At 44.0% G+C, this 22,712-nt stretch overlaps 1 protein-coding gene and 1 long non-coding RNA gene across 7 annotated transcripts in view; one reads left to right on the top strand and one right to left on the bottom strand.

Moving 5' to 3' along the window:
* The first annotated feature begins 3,619 nt into the window (after nt 1-3,619).
* LOC135284208 (myosin heavy chain, skeletal muscle, adult-like) lies at nt 3,620-21,380 on the top strand. The gene is made up of 41 exons (XM_064395606.1): nt 3,620-3,784; nt 5,512-5,653; nt 5,870-5,907; nt 6,470-6,712; nt 6,801-6,944; nt 7,036-7,192; nt 8,494-8,521; nt 8,620-8,734; nt 8,827-8,919; nt 9,018-9,081; nt 9,165-9,263; nt 9,361-9,464; nt 9,538-9,676; nt 10,363-10,481; nt 10,579-10,728; nt 11,093-11,263; nt 11,741-12,050; nt 12,180-12,250; nt 12,910-12,997; nt 13,091-13,208; nt 13,367-13,490; nt 13,574-13,710; nt 13,814-14,069; nt 14,546-14,788; nt 14,890-15,066; nt 15,152-15,297; nt 15,385-15,475; nt 15,564-15,953; nt 16,120-16,246; nt 16,410-16,528; nt 17,068-17,264; nt 17,563-17,746; nt 17,833-17,998; nt 18,170-18,294; nt 18,476-18,784; nt 18,883-19,086; nt 19,372-19,497; nt 19,592-19,762; nt 19,854-19,958; nt 20,101-20,196; nt 21,087-21,380. The coding sequence occupies exons 4-41, from the start codon at nt 6,506-6,508 to the stop codon at nt 21,237-21,239; spliced, it is 5,823 nt and encodes a 1,940-aa protein (XP_064251676.1). The 5' UTR covers nt 3,620-3,784; nt 5,512-5,653; nt 5,870-5,907; nt 6,470-6,505; the 3' UTR covers nt 21,240-21,380.
* Nucleotides 8,873-22,712, bottom strand: part of LOC135284219 (uncharacterized) — a 60,270-nt gene continuing 46,430 nt past the window's right edge. For 5 of the 6 annotated variants that reach the window (XR_010349658.1, XR_010349661.1, XR_010349662.1 and 2 more), the window contains one exon: nt 8,873-12,273. This is a non-coding gene — a long non-coding RNA (uncharacterized LOC135284219). The remainder of the gene's footprint in view (nt 12,274-22,712) is intronic. The other variant, XR_010349659.1, reaches the window with a different exon arrangement.

Below are 22,712 nucleotides of genomic sequence, written 5' to 3'. Positions count from 1 at the left end.
GGGGAGCAGGGGGTGCCGGTCCCACGGCCCCATCAGGCTCCTGTCAGTCACAGGGAGCTCCCAGGCAGCAGCTGAGCAGGCCCTCTGCTCCAGCCCCCAGCGCCAGGGGATGGCAGCCTGGAGCCATCGAGGGGACCCTGCTGTGGGCCCTGCTCCACTGCAGACCAGCAGGGAGATCTCACTTTCTATGGGTTGGCCTTGGTTAGTAGAGGATCACAGTAACGTGACCTATGTTCAGGGAACACTTTTTGAGTTCAAAAAGTGCTTTGAGAAATTAATCAGTTAAATTTCCTCCATGAGCTGTTAAGTACTTAGACACTGCATTCTGCTCAGGGATTCCATAAATACAAATTACTGGAGGTAGGAGAGTTCTGTAGAAGTGCTATTCTATGCTGATGATCCTTCCTGAGCATCACTTTCAAAGACAGGAAGCTGGGCTACACAAACCTTTGATCTCACAAGGACAGCTCATTTTAGATTCTGATAGAATTTCCTGCAGCGGTTAATACCATGTCCTTCATTGTTTCCTTTTCCTTCCCCTTCCTTCCTGCTCTCATAGTTGCTTGCTGCTTCGATTACCTCTTCCCGTCTGCCAGGTTGCCCACCCCACTCACCTGCTGTGTAATAAGAGCTCCTCAGCTGCTTGGCAGGGGATAGAAAGGGCATCCCGAGCGTCACCTCCTTGGATGGGATCTGCTGCCCAGACCTCTACCACCAATGTGTCTGTGGAGACAGGAGGAGTGTGAATCGCAGCACACGAGTGGCATGCTCTTGAAACTACTCTTCCTCTAATCCCAGATTATGGATTTATTTGCCTCTCATGTTCAGTTATTCAATTTATTTGCCTCTCATGTTCAGTTTAAACTCACTCCAAGACTTCCAAGAATACCACTCTGTGGGAACCTACTTGGAAACAAATTTATAATTGAAGTTCCCCCTAGGACAGGTGCATTCACTTTATTTGACATGTAGTGGAGGTAAATCACATTAAGATCTTCAGAAATTAATTTCTGACTAGAGCAGAAGTGACAGCAAGGCCACCACAGCCCCTCCATGGCCAGCCTGTGACATTCAGCTTATATTCACAGATTCTCACTCTTAGACACAGAAATTTTGAACATTTCTTCACATTTGCCACGGTAAAGAATGGGTGGCCTATTCTTTACTTGCAGCTTTTAAGTTTTACCAGTTATGGTCCTCAGTAGTTCTTCCTCGGAAATCATTTATTGCTTCCAGCAATTGCCTCAGCCTATTCCTTCAGCCACATTTATTAGAAATGTTAGTTCAATGGCAAATTTCCTAACCAGATGTCACATCAAAATTACAGACTGAGCATGTTCTGTTCATAACAGTGAACATGTTTCAACACAACACTGAAAGCATGAAACCTTAATGGAGCGACACTGAATTGAAAACCAACCTTTTAATAGGGAAAATGGTCTCTTACCCTCTCCAGGGCTCAGTGTCCAGTCATATCCGAGCAGAAGTTCGGGGGTGAGCAGTGCTGCTACAAAGCAGTGCTCTGACATTTCTGCTTGCCTTCTGCTAACATTCCTGGAAGTTCTCATTTTACACAGAGGGCAGCAGAAAAGCTGCTGCAGCAGGGGCTGAGCATTCCCTGTCAGAGAAAATTGACCTCTCTAGGCAGACCCTACCTTAATGAAAGAAGGGCCAGCAGCAAACAAAAAACCCTGCAAGGATTTGAGATCCCTTTTTTTTTTGGCAATGGGGGGAAAGAATGACCAAATCAGTCAGACTCCTTCCTACACCATTGCTCTTTCTAGAAGAATTTTAAGTATAGCTCTAATTTACATTATTTTTGTATCTGCCACTGTCACGATCTCAGTCTCTGCTGTTTTGAGGTGATGGTGATGTGTTTTTCACCTCAAAAGGGCTGTATGTTAATGCCCTGATTCTAGAATTCAAATGTTGCCACTTATTTTGGAGGCATGGTATTCCACTCTGTATGAATTACAGAGTCTGTCAAGAAAAAACATTACACCAGAAAGTGATATTCTAGCAGCTAGGTATCACGTTGCCAGAAATGTTTTTTAAGGCAGAATCAAGGCTCTGAACAAAATAATTTTTTTCTTTCTTTTCCTGGAATATACGTGTACTGATACTAAATATTCTTCATTTCCCAATAGAAGTGAATTTAGGCAATCTATACAGAAACTATATCCTTTTTTTTTGAAAGGTTCCTGCAAATCCTAGCTGATAATGACTGCCATTCAGTATTCTGGACATAATGCCAAACAGTTTAGCAGACAGAGGGAAAAGAAAAGAGATTAAGGTGGTGTGTCAGTATCCTAAAGAGACTGCAGAAATAAAAGCAGGAAAAGAAATCAGAACAATTGCTCCTCCTGCTGCCCTGTACTCTCCAAAATGTGATGGAGTCATGAGGTCTCTATTTGGGTTGGGAAAGACCTCTAAAATCATTATGTTTAGCCATTACCCCAGCACTGCCAAGTCTACCACTAAACCACGTCCCCACACATATTTTAAATCTCTCCAGGGATGGGGAGTCCACTCCTGCCCTGGGCAGCCTATTCCAGGGCTTGACAACTCTTTCCGAGAAGGAGGTGGACTTCCCTAACCATGATGTCACTTCACTCTCTGGAGGAGGACTCTGCTCTCTCCACTGACTCTAAGCTCTGCCCAGTTGTAAAGAGAATTATTTTATCAGGAAATAAACACCATGGTAATTATATTTCACTCTGCAACAGAACTGGTTAAGTCACAAGAGAAAATAAGCAATCATCCCAAAGAAAATTAAATGGAGAATGTTTTAATAATTTCACTAATGGGGGGAATGAAATAAAGTTTTACAAGGAGGCAAGGAGGAAGCACATGCTGAAGAGCCCTGGTGTCTTACCCACAGAGTAGCTTGTTGTATGAGAAATTTGGAGCTACTAACCTGATGGTAAGGGTAGCTTCTTTATGAGAAGAACACTTAAGCTGAGAAACAGCAGGAATAGCTGCAAATGTAGGAATTTTACAAGGAAGAAGTGGAACATGATGAGAGTTATGGAGGTAATGTAGGACAGTGTGCATCACGGGAGAATAGACATGGGACAGTATGGACTGTGTAGGCAGAATACACGGGGGAAATGAGAAAGGTTTATGCTTTATGTCAAAGTTCTACTTGCTTGTGCAATGCTCCACTGTAGGGCTGCAGATATCCTGTCAGAGATGGGAGGAAAATGAGGGATGTTGTGATAGGGTCTGTTATGGGCCACCTGAAAGAGACACAGTAGTGAAGGGATTTCCACAACTAGTAGAAACTCAAGTCTCCTCTGCCTCTAGGGAGGTTTTCAGCCTAGTGGATATCTGCTGTGAGGGCAACAGCACCAGGCAAGCTCTGCTAGAAATTCTTAGCAGTGCTGATGTCAATAGCCAAATGTAAATACTGGATAGACAACACTGAATATTGGAAGCAGGGATGAAGTTGTGATATGATCCCAGATGGCACCTCAGACTGCAGTAAATACACGGCTGGATGAAGGATCCAGCAGAAAGCTGGGGAGATAAGCAACAGACTTAGCACTCTAGACTTTGTAAGATTGGCATTCATTGCATTCCAGGAACTGCTAGTTAGCATGCATTTTGCATCGGCTTTGGAAGAGAAGAGACTGCTCAGGAGAGATGTGCTCTGTAAACACAATCATATTGACTTCTGGGGGCTATTGTAACCCTTCACAGGATGCTGCATTACATGTAATGTCACAGATCAAGTCTCAAACAGCTTTATTTTCAGCTATGTCCACAGCTGTATTCAAACCAGGTAAGTCAAACACTGCTTTTCTTTCACACCCTACTTAGTGATTTCTACAAGCACTCACTGGCGAAGAGTAGTAGAACCCAAAATAACATCTGCCCGTACTGTATGGAGCAGTTGCAGTCTCCCATAGTGATACTTGAGTTGCTTGAGCAGGGTGGTAGCCCCTTCTTTATTTGCAGTCGGTATTTCTGTCCTGAAAGGACAGCTGCTGAGAAATGAGGAGATACTTGGTGAACAGCCTGAAGCTGGAAACTTGAGGAACCTGAATTCCCTGAACAGCATGAGCATGGAGAAATTTTAACACTGGACTTCAGTGCTGGACATGGCAAGAGCTAGAAGGAATTCAGCTTCCCAGTTTTCATCTCTCCTAAGTGCACTCTGTTCAGTATGAGTCTGCTGTCCAACCAAAAAAGGCAAACAGTGCTATGGTCAGTATATGTACCTCAGAACTGAATTACTCATACTGGCTGCAACTAGTATCTTCCTCAGAGTGAGATGCCTCTCAAAACTCATGAACTCTTAAGTTTGTGAAAAATGGAAGACTGATTTTCAAAAAATTCACCAAAAGCTGATTCACCAGAGCAATATCCTCCTGTCCCTGAGGCACAGCTCTTGCCCACTGAGAAATTCCAAGACATTTGAAGTGAAAATTTCACTGAACTCAGAGGGAGCTTTTAAAAGGTGTAACCCTTGAACGTTTATACACACACCTTTGTGTCAGTGTGTGGGCATGTGTGAGTTCATTTAAGCACTCTACAGCAAATATAGTTTTAATGTTGCTATCTGGGATCTATAATTAAGTCACTGTTGCAATAATAGTAAATCCATTTGAATCACTTTTTGAATGTCAAATTAGTCAATGATTAAGTCCTGCTAAAACCCTTTACACACAAACTGTTGACAGGTCTGGTATTATGATTAGATCCAACTGCACCTAGGGTCTCTCAGGAGTTTAGAAATCAAGGGGCCCTCTGTGAACCTCATAACTCAACAGGATGATTTTTCTTATGCTTTTTATTCTTACTCTTTGCACCCGCAGTTGTTGTGCAAATAATTCTAAAGGAATTCTTAGTAATTTTTCTTGATTGTTGCAGCAAGTAATAGAGCAAACCTTACCATCAAATTTTGTTGTGCTTTTGCAAATTTATATTGAATGCTCTTTCACTAATACCTTTGATGGTGATACTTTAAGCAACCTTAACTCATTTGCAACATTTGATTCCTCAACAGTCAGCTCAGGAATCTATTCAAGAGCTCCATATCAAAGTAGAGTCTCCCATTACTTGGGATCAGGCTCCCAACTCACTTTATTTCAAATAATTTAAGCTATTGAGAGTGTCATGTACAGAAAACTCAGCTGTAATAGAATTTTACTTCCCGCTTTTTAGAAAATACCACTGAAAAGTGGTTCCCAACATTATTTGCTAGTTTTTGACATTTTCCCTGTTCCTCTCAATGCATATGTTCCTAAAGCATCATAGGCGTTGTCATCACCATTACATGACTGAAAAGTTGTGGTATAAACATACCAAGGAAACTAACATGGGTCAAGGAGCAAATCACTGAGAAAGGCAGCAATAGAACCATGCAAGTTCTCTAAGTGCCTTGAGTAGTCTAGATTCTCTCCTTAACACTCTTGACAAATTATTTATAGATGTATTCACGTAGTCAGTAAGATATAAAAATGTTCTAATTATATCATTCAAATCAAGTGACAATTATGCCCTTAGTTTGACAGACAATGCTTGGCCAAAAAAGGGTTGCCAGAAATGTTTTGACCGAAGAAAGGGGGACCCTCTGCAGCATCTGCAGACGAGACACTATAAAATCTGCCAGAGACAAGTCTAGTCTGTCTCTGCAGAAGGCTTTGAGGTAAGTGCATGCATTTCATGAGCTTGAAGAAAGAGGACAATGTCCTTGCAATATCCTGTTTCATTTCTTCTGTCTCTATCAACCATTTCCATGAGGGAGTCCCCATGTGAACAAAAATTTTCAGTGTAATTGTAATGCATGTCTGTATTTTTAATCTACAATATTTTATGGAATTCTGTTCAGCAATAAGAAACAACTGCCATTCCTATCTTACAGGGTTGGCCATATTCCAGGATACAAGCTGTTACTCAAAGGTAATACACTGAATAATCCATTCCTAATCTATATTCTAGGACAGGACTTTTAAAGAGCTGCACAAATTCTCTTCATAAATCCTCTTATATTCCAACTGAATTTGCTTAGGCTAGATAGTTGGAAATAGGGAAGATCTAAAAAATGAAGTAATTTTTAATAGAAAAGGTAATCCTTCAGCAAGAAAGTACTCTCTTGAAGACTTTATTGTTTATAATTAAGGACCCAAACAGAGAGCAAATTTTCTGTGACTAGATTCTTTTATGTGAAAAACTCAAACCTTGTCAGAATTCAGGGTGTCTTACCAAACTGTACTCAATATTCACATGGTCTGCTTACTGTAACAAGATCTGCATGTTGTAGAAGTCTAAGTCTTACTCTTGGGTTCAGACTAGAGGACTTTTAACTTCAAATCAAAGTGGATTTAATTGGTTTCTTCCTAAGAGTTTATTTTGGAGACTAACTAGAAATTTACTTGCTAAAGAGCAAGGAACAAGGAGCATTCTCATTGGTATTAATTGTATTATTCTTCTTGATGACCAATAACATTTTCTTTTTCACAAGACACCTCTGCTGACAAGCTTCCATTAGAGGACAGACATGGCCTCTGGAGATGCTGAGATGGCTGTTTTTGGGGAGGCAGCTCCTTACCTCCGAAAATCGGAAAAGGAGAGAATTGCAGCCCAGAACAAACCTTTTGATGCCAAGTCATCTGTCTTCGTGGCTCATCCCAAAGAATCCTTTGTGAAAGGGACAATTCAGAGCAGGGAATCAGGAAAAGTCACTGTCAAGACTGAAGGGGGAGAGGTGAGTCAAAAACAAGACTCAAGAACAACATTTGATCCCCACTTTGTGCTTTTAGGTGATACACATGGATCTTTTGTTTTCTTGGCAGACCCTGACTGTGAAGGAAGACCAAGTCTTCTCCATGAACCCTCCCAAGTATGACAAAATCGAGGACATGGCCATGATGACCCACCTGCACGAACCCGCTGTGCTGTACAACCTCAAAGAGCGTTACGCAGCCTGGATGATCTACGTAAGTGGCAGCAGCAGCTTCCTCTGGGCAGCCCCAGGAGCTGCTGGGCCAGGCTCAGGGGAAGCCAAGGTGCTGTGTCCCTTCCTTGCAGACCTACTCGGGTCTCTTCTGCGTCACTGTCAACCCCTACAAGTGGCTGCCGGTGTACAACCCCGAGGTGGTGTTGGCCTACCGAGGCAAGAAGCGCCAGGAGGCCCCTCCACACATCTTCTCCATCTCTGACAACGCCTATCAGTCCATGCTGACTGGTGAGTGTTTGATTTCCTTTGAGTTGCTCTTGAAATTGTCTATCTGTAGAGGGAAATGTAGGGTATTTTCTGGAAATGTGGTGCCACACTTAAAAAAATTGTGTGTGTGAAATTAATGGAAAATGAATGCATTTAACTCTAATGTCTGTGAGAGCTGATTGTCAATGCTCCCATTAGAATCACTAAAGACCTGGACATAACCTTGAAGGTATAAATTCACTGGAAAGAAATCACCTATTTTGTGGTGTGGACCTTATGCCTATAGTGGAATCTTACATATATGGATGGATTTATGTATGGTAATAATTAAATTGGTATCAAACAGAGAGTACAGGGTACAGTTAAATGACACATACACTATAAATAATATGAATAATATAAATTCAAATTTTCAAACATCAGTGCTGACAAATAAAACACAGAGCTCTTCCTTAAAGAGGTATGTAAGCCTCACCTGAGACCTTAATATGCAAATGGATTTCATTATATAGATGATGGCCATGTGATCTGAATTACATACAGATTTTAATGATCTCTGGTACTCGTGCACTGGTCTGTAGCTGCACCTATAAATCAATTGCACTATATAGAGAAAACAAAGCTTCATAAAACAATATCAAAGAAAAATAAAGCTTTTGGCATTTAAATTGAACGACAAAAATTTTTCTTTCAGTTTTCCCCTCTTCCTTTCACCTCTTATTTTCTCTTCCTTATATATGCATTGAAATGAAAGGTGTGCAGGATTTTAGAACATCTTCTCCTGTTCTTTCTTTAAACTCTGTTAAATATATTCAGAATAGAAAAAAAAATTAATGTTGTTGAAGTATAATCTCAAGAATGCATAATTTCTCTATACATAGGGATTAAAAAAAATAGAGGTGAAAAAGGATGAAAGATGTTGGTCAGATGTTTCTGTAATTAATGATACCTCCAAATTTTGATAATATAATTCAAGAGACTTTTACCTTCTGAAATTTACATACAAAACAATTACAACCTTAATATTATCATAACCTCTACTTGCCTGTTAAAAGAGAAATAAGTAGCTTGATGGAAAGACAATGTCAGGAAAGCCATAAAACTACTGAAGTTTCTCTGCAGTGATTCCTTTATAGAACCAGTTGCTAAAATCTGCAGTACTGCTGACAGCATCAAAAGTACCCACTAGAATTCCCAGGGCGCTTTTTGCTATTTCCTTTTCCTGGATCCCCTGGAAGCTCCAGTTCTTTTTTTTTCTCCTAGTTCTTGAATTTCTTATTTGTCTTCTCTTACCTCTGTTTTTTACCTCTGTCTCTTCACAGATCGGGAGAACCAGTCCATCCTGATCACGTACGTACACCCCCTGCGCGGGTCCCTGCGGGGCTGCCCGCTGCCAGGGCACCTCCTGCCTGACCACGCACCCTCTGCTTCTCTCTTGGCTTTGGCAGCGGAGAATCCGGGGCCGGGAAGACTGTGAACACCAAGCGTGTCATCCAGTACTTTGCAACAATTGCAGCCAGCGGAGAGAAGAAGAAGGAAGAACATGCATCAGGCAAAATGCAGGTAAAGTAGCAGATACATGTTGGGATCAATGCTTTCCTCTGTACCTGACATGATTTTTGGAAAGGAAACTAGCAATAATTATCACCCTGCAGGGAACGCTTGAGGATCAAATCATCAGCGCCAACCCCCTGCTGGAGGCCTTTGGAAACGCCAAGACCGTGAGGAATGACAACTCCTCACGCTTTGTGAGTTATTCATTTGTACAACTGTCAACATCAATTTGAATATTCTTGTTGTCCAGATTGGTAAAATAAGTGTCAATTGACTTTCCTGCTGCTTTCAGGGTAAATTCATCAGAATCCATTTTGGTGCCACAGGCAAATTGGCTTCTGCTGACATTGAAACATGTAAGACACCCTTCTGCCTGATCCCTCTTCCCTGCAGTCTTCCCCACTTCTTGTGCTTGACTATGTCCTACCTTCCTGGACAGATCTGTTGGAGAAATCCAGAGTCACTTTCCAGCTCAAGGCGGAAAGGAGCTACCACATCTTTTATCAGATCATGTCTAACAAGAAGCCAGAGCTAATTGGTAGGAAAGATCACTAACTTTATTTGAAAGATCATTGAGTTCATTGTGTTATCTAGAAACTAAATTAAGCTTATTTTTCTCCTTCTGTTGCTTTCAGACATGCTTCTCATTACCACCAACCCTTATGATTTCCACTTTGTGAGTCAAGGTGAGATCACAGTCCCCAGCATTGATGATCAGGAGGAGCTGATGGCAACAGATGTGAGTAACTTTAGCAAATGATTATCTGGTGGACTTGAGCCCTGGTATATGTACATTGTGTTTCTGTTCCCAGAGTGCCATTGACATCCTGGGCTTCAGTGCTGATGAGAAAACAGCCATCTACAAGCTGACGGGGGCTGTCATGCACTATGGGAACCTGAAGTTCAAGCAGAAGCAACGAGAGGAGCAGGCAGAGCCTGATGGCACCGAAGGTATCAGCAGAGTCAGCAAGATTTCCAAGGGAGATAGTCTTTATTACATAAGGACTTATTCAGATTTCAGGATTTAAATGTAGAAACTAAAAATAGCACTCGTTGCTCCATGCCATTTGAGGCATTTATCTCATTTAATGATACCTCTACTTTTTCCTCTGTCACTAGTATATAAGAGATCCAGTGTACACTGACAGTAAGCCAGGAGACTTGCATGTCAATTCCTCTAACATTCTAATCATACTTAAGTTAAATACGCCTTGCAACCTCTGTAGTATGGAGCAGCCCTAACAAGACCGAAGGCTGTGCTCCTCTTCACCCTCACCTACTGGAGAGAACTCTGACATAAGATGTGTACTTCATTAGTCTCTGTCATAATAGGAAGGACAGTCCATACCTCCATCTTTCTGAGTGATAAAATCCTCCTTCTATACGACTAGAAAGTTTGAAGTTCCATACCAACACATGAAAGAGGATAAAGGCAATGAGCTCTCTTGAAGAATGTTTGCAGAATCTGAAGCTCAGGAAGAGTTATAGACTCTGAGTACTGAACACAAAAAGAGAAATTAGCTTTTTAGCTTTGACAGATACTGTTATGCAATCTTGTGGAGAACACTATTGGGACAGTCAAGCACTGACCTTTAGGAATTTTTGAATATCTACTCTTCTGTCTTTTCTGGTGATAGTTGCTGACAAGGCTGCCTACTTGATGGGTCTGAACTCAGCAGACCTGCTCAAGGCCCTCTGCTACCCCCGCGTCAAGGTGGGGAATGAATACGTCACCAAGGGCCAAACTGTGCAGCAGGTAGAAAAAATATGGTAATGTGGAGCATGCTATGATGGTTTCCACTGATTCTCCTCTGCTGCGTATAGTAACCTCCAAAGCTTTCTCTGTGCTTTAGGTGAACAATTCAGTGGGTGCCCTGGCAAAGGCTGTCTACGAGAAGATGTTCCTGTGGATGGTTGTTCGCATCAACCAACAGCTGGACACGAAGCAGCCCAGGCAGTACTTCATTGGTGTGCTGGACATTGCTGGCTTTGAGATCTTTGATGTAAGGAGCACAGCTTTCCCAGAATTTTTGTAGAACTATAATTGAGAATTTTGAAATATATTTAATAGAAGTGACTATTTCCCTACACATTTTTGTAGGACTTTTGGAATCATGTTGTTAATCCCGAAAAAACAAGAGAATAGAAAACTAATCTTCTCATTGATCTAAATTAGAAACCTCTCTTTTCTAAATATCTTAGAGAGATAGCAAAGGAAAAATACACAGGAAGGGGTCTCGCACTTAAAGTATAAGACATGGTGAATTAGGATTGTACAAGAAAACACCTTAGTATTATTCCTGATCCTTGAAAGCGTTGTATGGCTTTTTATGTCTGGCACTATTAACACACTTCCTCAAATATTAGTTCAACAGCTTTGAGCAGCTGTGCATCAACTTCACCAATGAGAAACTGCAACAGTTCTTCAACCACCACATGTTCGTGCTGGAGCAGGAGGAGTACAAGAAGGAGGGGATTGAATGGACATTCATTGATTTTGGGATGGACCTGGCTGCCTGCATTGAGCTCATTGAGAAGGTATCCTTCCTGTTCAATTTTAATATAAATTTGGTGTTCTATGCTTGCTAAGAGAACTAAGAACCATGTGAGAATATTTTTGCTTCTTCAAATATATACTCTGTGAAAGTGGCAACAGGGTAGAAGTGTTTTTGGAGATCATTACTCACATATGAAGGCTTTTGGTTAGAGAATTCATTGCCAAATTACAAAATGAAGTGAAAAATGTGGTCATATTCTCTAAGTACTTACCAGTAAACAGCTTCTATGGAGAGAACAGTATTTCACATTGTCATATCTATAATAATTTCATCAGCAAAGGCATTTCCATAATTTTGAATGAAATAGCAACCCTGAAAATATTGAGCCTTAGTTGATTTTCTCTTATTTAAAGTCACTATAGGAATAGCTTCCTTTTCTGGTTTCAGCAACTTTCCAACCATGAGATGTCTCCTTTCTAATCTGTTTCTCCCTCTTGTCTGTCATAATCTCTCCCAGCCCATGGGCATCTTCTCCATCCTGGAAGAGGAGTGCATGTTCCCCAAGGCAACTGACACCTCTTTCAAGAACAAGCTCTATGACCAGCACCTGGGCAAGTCCAACAACTTCCAGAAGCCCAAGCCTGCCAAAGGCAAGGCTGAGGCCCACTTCTCCCTGGTGCACTATGCTGGCACAGTGGACTACAACATCTCTGGGTGGTTGGAGAAGAACAAGGACCCTCTGAATGAAACTGTCATTGGGCTGTACCAGAAGTCATCTGTGAAGACCCTGGCTTTACTCTTTGCCAACTACGGTGGAGCAGATGCAGGTCTGTTTTCTGAAAATTGTATTTTTAATGTGGCAAACTTGTCACAGAATTAAAGCCATAAACACTAAACAGTTAAAGTTGTTTCATGTTAATTTTAAAACTTTTTGTTTTCCTTTATTCAATTTGCAGAGGCTGGTGGTGGCAAGAAGGGAGGCAAGAAGAAGGGTTCCTCCTTCCAGACTGTCTCAGCTCTTTTCCGGGTATAGTACTGTATCTCTTATCTCTGAAATGTGAAGAAAGTGGGTGAGCGAAAATTAAATTTGAGAGAGCTATTTTATATTTTTATAAAGGGAGAAAATTTCTTTGGAAATTCCACCATCAGGTTTTCCAGGGTCAATTTTAGCATTGTAAATATGTCCAAAAATAGATATTCACAATTCAAAATCAGGGAAATCTAATTTGTGGTGGTTTTCTTTCTTTTTTTTTTTTTTATTAGCAGACATAATTCAGATCTTCATGTTTTTATGTCTGTGGGTCAGACTTGAAGGGTAATTCTAGTATTCCTGCATTTCTATTGAGGAGTTGAAAATAATTTCCAAAGAGATGTATATTTCATTATTAAAAAAAAATCCCTATTTTTTAAAACGAAAGTAGATTGACTTCTGAAGGCAGTATGTTAAAAATCTAAGTAATTTATTTTTTCTGAACCTGTGAACTTACATATAAGTTTTCACTGAACCAATAACAGCATTGTAGTATTTCAATCTGGTGCTCAGTATCTTCAAATAGAAGAAAATTTTTGGTTTGTGTGGCTTTATCGAAATGCTCAAAACCCAGCTTGAGAAGTTTGTAAAATCATTACCTTGGTGCATCGAACACTCAATACAAGGAAACTGATACTGGTAACTGGTTCCTCTAGGAGAATCTCAACAAGCTGATGACCAACCTGCGGAGCACTCACCCCCATTTTGTGCGCTGCATCATCCCCAATGAGACTAAAACACCTGGTAAGAACCCCAGGCAGAAAGATCTTTGCTCTGAAACATCCATTCCCCTCTGCTCTGCAAGCTGTGCCACTCATTTGTGCTCTGCATTGCCAGGTGCCATGGAGCACGAGCTGGTGCTGCACCAGCTGCGCTGTAATGGCGTGCTGGAAGGGATAAGGATCTGCAGGAAAGGGTTCCCCAGCAGAGTCCTCTATGCTGACTTCAAACAAAGGTGAGAGCTCTGCTCTTTTCAGCATCATCAAAAGCAACGTTGGTTCATTCATGGGTCCATTTAAGCTGTGTTCGAATTTAAAAAAAAAAGAGCTGGTAGAGTTTAGTGGCTACTGTGTGTTGCTTGGAAAAAAATAGCCTTATCTTCCGATTCCACAGATACAAGGTGCTTAATGCCAGTGCCATCCCTGAGGGACAGTTCATTGATAGCAAGAAGGCTTGTGAGAAGCTCCTTGGGTCAATCGATGTGGACCACACCCAGTACAAATTTGGACACACCAAGGTACCAACCCCCCCATTCACTGCCTGCCTGGACTTTGCTCTCTCTACCTGACAGTCATGTGCTGCAACATTGCCTCTCTCAAGGTGTTCTTCAAAGCTGGGCTGATAGGGATCCTGGAGGAGATGAGGGATGAGAAGCTGGCACAGCTCATCACCCGCACCCAGGCCAGGTGCAGGGGCTTCCTGATGAGGGTGGAGTACCAGAGAATGGTGGAGCGCAGGTACACCTTCCTCTTCTTCAGTTAAAGAGTCACTCTGCTTGGGGGGAAGTGGTGACACTCATCAGAATGAGAATATTCATTGCATTTTTTAATTATGCTTCAGGGAGTCCATCTTCTGCATCCAGTACAACATTCGCGCATTCATGAATGTCAAGCACTGGCCATGGATGAAGCTGTTCTTCAAGATCAAGCCCTTGCTGAAGAGTGCAGAGTCTGAGAAGGAGATGGCCAACATGAAACAAGAGTTTGAGAAAACCAAGGAGGAGCTTGCGAAGTCTGAGGCAAAGCGGAAGGAGCTTGAGGAGAAAATGGTGAAACTTGTGCAGGAGAAAAATGACCTGCAGCTCCAAGTGCAGGCTGTGAGTTTATCACCTTTAGTTTATCACTCAGAAAATAAGTCAATATATTCAGACTCTTCTTTAAAACAGAAGATCAGACTATAGAAGACCAAAAGTCATAAATTTGGGAAATTATCCATCATATGGATGTGAAGGTGGGGAAATAAATCCTGGCAGTGATGTGGTACTCATTCTCATACAGAGAGTTTCAGCTGGGAGTCAGTGCTCTTGTCTTCAGAGGAAGGAGGCAAACATAGATCCCTGAAATGAGGTAGAATAACCAATTAATTTTGTGGCACAATGCAAACCACACTTGAAAGTGGTACTTAGGAATGCAGGTGCAGGAAAACCTGTCCTCTCTTTGCTTGGTAAATAGCAGTTAAAATCCTTTTGTTGCTGGAGTTGAAGGTCAGGTTCAGCTGCTACTCAGTGATAAAAGAGACAGAGCAGAGAAAGTTCAAAACAGTAAAATCTACACAATTCTCTCTCCCCACTAGGAAGCAGATAGCTTGGCTGATGCTGAGGAAAGGTGTGACCAGCTCATCAAAACCAAAATCCAGCTGGAAGCCAAAATTAAAGAAGTGACTGAAAGGGCAGAGGATGAAGAAGAAATTAATGCTGAACTGACAGCCAAGAAGAGGAAATTGGAGGATGAATGTTCAGAGCTGAAGAAAGATATTGATGACCTTGAGCTAACGCTGGCCAAGGTGGAGAAGGAAAAACATGCCACTGAAAACAAGGTATGAGGTAGAACCTGTCACTCGCACTCTGGAAAAGACTTGTCTTGTTAAAAAATTTTAAGCACCATTTTCTGTTTTTGCTTGCTCCTTTCTTCTCAAAGGTTAAAAACCTCACCGAGGAGATGGCAGCCTTGGACGAGACCATTGTGAAGCTGACAAAAGAGAAGAAAGCCCTCCAAGAGGCACATCAGCAGACCCTGGATGACCTGCAGGCAGAGGAAGACAAAGTCAATACTCTGACCAAAGCCAAAAGCAAGCTGGAACAGCAAGTGGATGATGTAAGCACGCAGACACAGAGCAGGAACATGACAGGTATGGAGTCCAAGCTGGCTGGCAGAGGCCTGATGGTCTTGTTGTGTTCAGCTGGAAGGGTCCCTGGAGCAAGAGAAGAAACTACGTGTGGACCTGGAGAGGGCGAAGAGAAAACTGGAAGGAGACCTGAAGCTGGCCCAGGACAGCATCATGGATTTGGAGAATGATAAGCAGCAGCTGGATGAGAAACTGAAGAAGTAAGTGTGGCTCTGGGGCACCTGAGTGCTGGGCTGCAGCACTTGTCTCTTTTCTTTGAGCTCTAACATGGTTCACTTGGTCCAAAGGAAAGACTTTGAAATCAGCCAGATCCAGAGCAACATTGAGGATGAACAGGCCCTGGGTGTGCAACTTCAGAAGAAGATCAAGGAGCTGCAGGCAAGTGTCTGTTCCTTCCCCTGCCTTGCTCAGGCTCAGCTCAGGCAGGAGGAGGGCACGGCTGTGAAGGGTCCCTGCTGTTCTGCAGGCCCGCATTGAGGAGCTGGAGGAGGAAATTGAGGCAGAGCGAACCTCTCGTGCTAAAGCAGAGAAGCATCGCGCTGACCTGTCCAGAGAGCTGGAGGAGATCAGCGAGCGCCTGGAGGAAGCAGGAGGGGCCACAGCAGCTCAGGTGGAGATGAACAAGAAGCGTGAGGCAGAGTTCCAGAAGATGCGCCGTGACCTGGAAGAGGCCACGCTGCAGCACGAAGCCACGGCTGCCGCCCTGCGCAAGAAGCACGCGGACAGCACAGCTGAGCTGGGCGAGCAGATCGACAACCTGCAACGCGTGAAGCAGAAGCTGGAGAAGGAGAAGAGTGAGCTGAAGATGGAGATTGATGACTTGGCCAGCAACATGGAGTCTGTCTCTAAAGCCAAGGTATGGAGTTTCTTTCATGTTACTGCCATATTATACATGCTCTAATACATGACTTTGATTCTGTTTGTATTCTTCTATCACATCCAGTTGCATTGTTTTTCACCTTGAGAACAGTATGTTAGAACTTAGTAGTAGTCCTCTTTTTTTACGTGGCTTTGGCACACAGGCAAATCTGGAGAAGATGTGCCGCACTCTGGAAGATCAGCTGAGTGAGATTAAGACGAAGGAAGAAGAACATCAGCGCATGATCAATGACCTCAATGCTCAAAGAGCACGCCTGCAGACAGAGTCAGGTAATAGACCCCTATATCCCCTCAAAAGGAACAACCTGTAACCAATGATAATAAGAAAAAAGATTGATGCTTTACTCAAATTGATCTATTCTCAGAAAGCTGGTATACTGTGCTTAAAAGAACTATTGATTTTAAATGGCAATCTGTATGAAAACTTTCTTAGGTGAATATTCACGCCAGGTGGAAGAAAAAGATGGTTTGATATCTCAGTTATCCAGAAGCAAACAGGCATTCACTCAACAGATTGAGGAACTAAAGAGACATTTAGAGGAAGAAATAAAGGTAAAGTCACTTCCTTTAGGGGGCTGATATTGGATTGGGAATCTGTTTTCTTTACGGATATCTCCTACTCTCACATTAAATCAGAATGTTAGCTGTATAATTTTAATTTTTGAGCTATCAAGCAAGGTGAGAAATTTTACCTCCTCCCTCTGCAGTGTGAAAAGCTGAGGAAGACACCCCCCAATGTGGATACTGAGACAGGGAAAAACAATTTTAGGTCTTTAATTAAAAAAAAAAATTACTGAGAGATATCTAAAAAGAAACTGAACATCTTAGTCTACTTTTTCACAGTGGCAGCTGAAACTTTAGAACATATTTAAAAGGATTCAATGATTCGCAGCTGTATAGCTGTCATTTAGAATTTGCCCATCATCTCTCCTGAGAAGACAGTCTAGATTCTTGAAACATGGAATGAATATGCCATTTTTCCTTGATGTGACTTTAAATGTCATAATCCAAGAATTTTCAACAACTTCCATCAAGTTAACATTTTACTATCTCACGGGAAATTAATTGTCCTAAACCAATTGTCCCACAAGGCCAAGAATGCCCTGGCCCACGCCCTGCAGTCCGCTCGCCACGACTGTGACTTGCTCCGGGAACAATATGAGGAGGAGCAGGAGGCCAAGGGGGAGCTGCAGCGAGCCCTGTCCAAGGCCAACAGTGAAGTGGCCCAGTGGAGAACCAAATATGAGACGGACGCGATTCAGCGCACAGAGGAGCTCGAGGAGGCCAAGTACGTGGTGTTAGAAAAAGCAAAAAAGTAAGACTGAAAATTCAAAGGTGACATTGCAAGAGAAACATTGCTATATTATGAGAAATAAGTCACGGATCTGATTTGTAGGAGAGCAATAGAAAATTAGAAAATTTATGCTGTAGTATATTTAGTACCATAGTAAAAGCAAAGCCTACGAACAGCATAAATGGAGCCCTTGGAACTGTGTGACTATAAACTACAAATTGATTAGGAACACTATAATAAAAAACACACACTGATACTCAGTATTAATGTGAGCTGACCTTATGTCTCCCAGGAAGAAGCTGGCCCAACGCCTGCAGGATGCAGAGGAACAGGTTGAAGCTGTTAATGCCAAATGTGCCTCCCTGGAAAAGACAAAGCAGAGGCTGCAGAATGAAGTGGAGGACCTGATGATTGACGTGGAGAAATCCAATGCTGCCTGTGCTGCTCTGGATAAGAAGCAGAAGAACTTTGACAAGGTCTTTTGGCCTTCAGCACCAGCACCCCTGGCAAGAGCATGGCCCCATGATGGCCAGAGCCCTAGTCACACCCTGTTTCTCTTCAGATCCTGGCAGAATGGAAGCAGAAGTATGAGGAAACACAGGCTGAGCTGGAGGCCTCACAGAAGGAGTCGCGCTCTCTCAGCACGGAGCTGTTCAAGATGAAGAATGCCTATGAGGAGTCCTTGGACCACCTGGAAACAATGAAGCGGGAGAACAAGAACTTGCAGCGTAAGTCCCTGGGCCTCTGCTCCTCCCTGGCCTTTCTCACTATCAGCCTTTGCCACCATTCTTCATGGGTGTGTGCCTGCACGTCTGCAGAGATGCCTGTCACCTTGGTGGGATAGGGCCCTTCCCATTCTGCTCTGTGCCTGACCATGCCATTGATCTTTGTTCCCACAGAGGAGATTTCTGACCTCACGGAGCAGATTGCGGAGGGAGGAAAGGCAATTCATGAGCTGGAGAAAGTGAAGAAGCAGGTTGAGCTGGAGAAATCTGAAATCCAGGCTGCCCTCGAGGAAGCTGAGGTACATGACCATAATCACTGGTATCTGCAGCAAAGAAATAAGTAAATAAGGCTAACAAGGTCTGGGTTGTCCTCTTTTCTGGCTGGGGAGTGCAGACAGCTGAAATCTCTGGTAATATCCTATCCCTAAAAGGAAGCAGTAGGTTCATTGGTGTTATCAATGTTTGTGTCCACTTGTGCAGGCCTCCCTGGAACATGAGGAGGGGAAGATCCTGCGCCTGCAGCTTGAGCTCAACCAGGTGAAGGCTGAGATTGACAGGAAGATAGCAGAGAAAGATGAGGAGATTGACCAGATGAAGAGAAACCATCTGCGAGTTGTGGAGTCCTTGCAGAGCAGCTTGGATGCTGAGATCAGGAGCAGGAATGAAGCCCTGAGGCTGAAGAAGAAGATGGAGGGAGACCTGAATGAAATGGAGATCCAGCTGAGCCATGCCAACCGCCAGGCTGCAGAGGCACAGAAGAACCTGAGGAATACGCAGGCTGTGCTCAAGGTTCATTCAGCAGAGCTTCAGAAATACAAATGGGATTCATGACATTTTTGCCACTCAAGCCACTGACATCTAAGAATTTCTCTTCTCTTTCTTTCCAGGAAACACAGATCCATCTGGATGATGCACTTAGGACAAAGGATGACCTGAAGGAGCAGGTGGCCATGGTGGAGCGCAGAGCAAACCTGCTGCAGGCTGAAATTGAGGAGCTCCGGGCAGCCCTGGAGCAGACAGAGCGGTCGAGGAAAATAGCTGAGCAGGAGCTTCTGGATGCTGCTGAACGTGTGCAGCTCCTCCACACCCAGGTCAGGGCAGGGAACAAAGAGCTGTGTTGATACTGACCAAACACAGAGGCCTGGAATTTACCAGAGAACCAGTAGTACTAGAAAGGCCTCTCTACTGCTGTCCCCAAGGAAAGGCGTATTTTGCATCTATTCCCCTAGCCAAGCTTGATATTTTATAAACAACCGATGTAACAATAATTCCAGAGTAAGAATTGTAAGCTGGAAGGGGAAAGTCTTAGTTCATGAAGAAGGTTTTTTATGGCAAGTTTAGAATTCAACTCTCGTCATGTCCTTCCCATTTCACAGAACACCAGCCTGATCAACACCAAGAAGAAGCTGGAGACGGACATTGCCCAGATCCAGGGTGAAATGGAGGATACCATCCAGGAAGCTCGCAATGCTGAGGAGAAGGCCAAGAAGGCCATCACTGATGTGAGTTGGACACTCCTGGCATTGCTGACGATGAATGTAGTCTGTCTAAAATATGTCCAGGCACAAAATGGCTTTGACCCTTTGCTCTGATCAGGCGGCCATGATGGCAGAGGAGCTGAAGAAGGAGCAGGACACCAGTGCCCACCTGGAGAGGATGAAGAAGAACCTGGACCAGACAGTGAAGGACCTGCAGCACCGTCTGGATGAGGCTGAGCAGCTGGCACTGAAGGGAGGGAAGAAGCAGATCCAGAAGCTGGAGGCCAGGGTGTGTAGGGCTGGGGCTGTGCCTGAGTGAGCGTGGCTCTCCATGGAGAGCCATTGTCAGGGCAGCTGCAGGGATGGGCTTGTCCTTGCAGGTGCGGGAGCTGGAAGGGGAGGTTGATGCTGAGCAGAAGCGCAGCGCTGAAGCCGTGAAGGGCGTGCGCAAGTACGAGCGCAGGGTGAAGGAACTCACCTACCAGGTAAGGCACGAGCTCTCCTGCTCTCCCAGGGCTTTCTCACAGCGAGTCACATTTTGTCTGCACCATCCCCAAGGGCAACTGTTAATCTCACATGATGCAGAACCAAGAATTGACTGTCTATTCTGTTTACCAACTGCTTTAGTCTGAGGAAGACAGGAAGAATGTCCTGAGGCTGCAGGATCTGGTGGACAAGCTGCAAATGAAAGTGAAATCCTACAAGAGGCAATCTGAGGAGGCCGTAAGTATCTCTCTGAATGCTTGGCAAGAACCACTTTCCTAGAGGGTAGTTTGGCCATTGAGAAGATAGATATAAGAAAGTTGGACGATGCCACTCATCAGTAATGGAGTTCTTCTAATTCTCTGAAAGGTTCATAAATCGGACTTGCCATTGAATCACTAAGAGGACGACTGAGGAGGGCAAATGCACATAGCTTTTCTTGCATTAGAACCACAAAGCAAACTTTAAAGAGTCTTACAACTGATATTAGTTATACAGTGCCTTAAGAAATTTTGAAAAATCTTGTTTTTAGAGTTTTGGTAGCAGACAGGGACAGTGTTAGAATTCCTCTCCCAAACCACTTTGTATTGTGCTTTTATAATTGTACAAGGAACCTTTCCCTGTTTCTAGGCATGCAGCAGTCAGGGAAGTCTGCAGCCCTGAGGGAAATCTTAGAGCCCTGAATTTAAGATTGCCTTAGCACAGTTTCTTCATTGTGGAAACAGTCCAGCATGGAGTAGGTCTAGTGGTTCAGTTAAGGCAAATTTTAAGAGGAGCCCTCTTGTAATTGATGTCTCTCATAAATTCCTAACCCCACTTAAGGATCTGCAGATGTAATTGAATGTTTGATTCTGCACTAAAAAAATCACATTTCCAGCTGCCCATTTTACTTCCTTCCCACATTCCAAAGGAGAATTATGTTTAAATCCCATTATACTCCTTCAAAAATGGATCTTCCTCAAAAGGAAGGATGAGGAGCTATGTGTGAGGGTAATGTAAGCTGTGGAAGAAATGGGATGGAGCTTTGTGCCTTCCCCCAAGGGAAAATCTGTAGCTCAACAAAGCCAAGGTGCAATAGGAACGAAGCCCCTGGCCTGGGCTCCTCACCACTGACTCCTTTTCCCCACCAGGAGGAGCTGTCCAATGTCAACCTCTCCAAGTTCCGCAAGATCCAGCACGAGCTGGAGGAAGCTGAGGAGCGGGCTGACATTGCAGAGTCACAGGTCAACAAGCTCCGAGCCAAGAGCCGTGAGTTCCATAGGAGGATAGAAGAGGAAGAGTGAGGATGTCACAAGGCACAGAAGTGACCTGAGGGCTGCACAAAATGTGAACCTCTCGGTCACTTTCTTTCTGCCATGAGCCTTTGTACCCACCTCAGTGTCTAGTGAATAAAGACTGTAGTAGATTCCTCTGCATACACACTATGGCCAGTGGTTTTGTTCTTCTTTGGGTTTTGTCTTCCTTGGGCAATTGCATGGCAGAAGAAGTTGCCCCCACTGTTGTAGCTCTGTCTCTTTCTGAAGCTGTCACAGCCAGTCACCCCATCTCCATTTTGTAGAAGTCCTTGGTGCAGACCAGTGAGGGGTCAATGAGCTCTAATGTCACATGAGACACATGGAGAGTTTCTTTGATGACTTGTCCAAAAGCACTGTCCCAAAGGACACCAATGGGGAATGACTGGCACGTCACTGAAGAAGAAACCCTCTCATTGTGGGTGTGACTGTGTCTGCTCTGACCTACTATAGGTTTCTTTAGGTTTTTTGTACAATCAGCTCCTTCTTCCTCCAGCTTTCTGCCTGTTTCTCTAGCACTCACCATCTTGTATCTCACTCTCATGGGTGTGATTGAGACTAAAGCAGGAAGCCCCATACTGTGAGCTCAGGGACAGGTGCACACCCTCAGGCAGGACCTGTCCTGAGCACAGCTGGGCACTCCTGATGGCACTGAGGGCTGGCCTTGTCCCCCCAGCAAACTCACAGCTCCCTCTGCCCTCCAAGGCCACACCAAACTGCCCTCAGCCTCCACAAGAGCCATTGCTGGAGGAGGGGACAGGGCTGAAAGGAGCTTTGGAGGAGGCCCATGGCAGGAGGATCAGCCCATCACGTGTCTCCTTTCATGCTCAATGTCAAAAGCCCAAAATAGCCCCAGTCTCCTAAGACTCCTGTTCGGGGTCGTGCCTGTTTGTGGGGATGATCTGCTTCCACTAATAGCGCCTGAAGACATTCCTGGGCGGGTAGGCTGCCTTCTATGTGGCACTGCAACGTGCTGCCCTGGAGGAGCTGGCCACGTGTGCTGTGTGCCAAGGCAGCAGCTGCTATTCTTACCCCAGAGAGACTCACTGCAGCACAGCTCCATTGCCAGATGAAAGGTTAAACAGCAGAAAGGGGCCTGAGCGTGCTCTCCCTGCTCAGAGCCTGAATCCAGAGTGCTCCCCTTTGGAGCCCATGCAATGGCCCAGTGCCAGCCCAGTGCCATGGCCATTCCCTGCTGGGATGTGTTGTCCAATGGGCTGCAAAGCAGCTGCCCAGGTACTTCCAGCAGTCAGCCAGGGTTCCTTGGGTTGGATGAGGCTTTGCTTCTCTCATTTTAACCCACAAATTAAAAAGCCTGGGGTGCAGCTCTGAAAGTGCAGCATTTTACAGCTGCCATCCTGGAGTCCCTGTCTGAGTGAGGATGAAGGCAGAGGCAGGGCTTGTTCTGAGGTCCAGCTGCCATCCATGTCCCTTTGCTCAGGCTGTGCTTCCCCAGCCCTCATT

Source organism: Passer domesticus, chromosome 20 (assembly GCF_036417665.1).
Source record: "Passer domesticus isolate bPasDom1 chromosome 20, bPasDom1.hap1, whole genome shotgun sequence".
Classification (NCBI taxonomy): domain Eukaryota; kingdom Metazoa; phylum Chordata; class Aves; order Passeriformes; family Passeridae; genus Passer; species Passer domesticus.
Note: the sequence above shows the minus strand (reverse complement) of the source record. Positions and strands in the feature narration are given on the sequence as shown.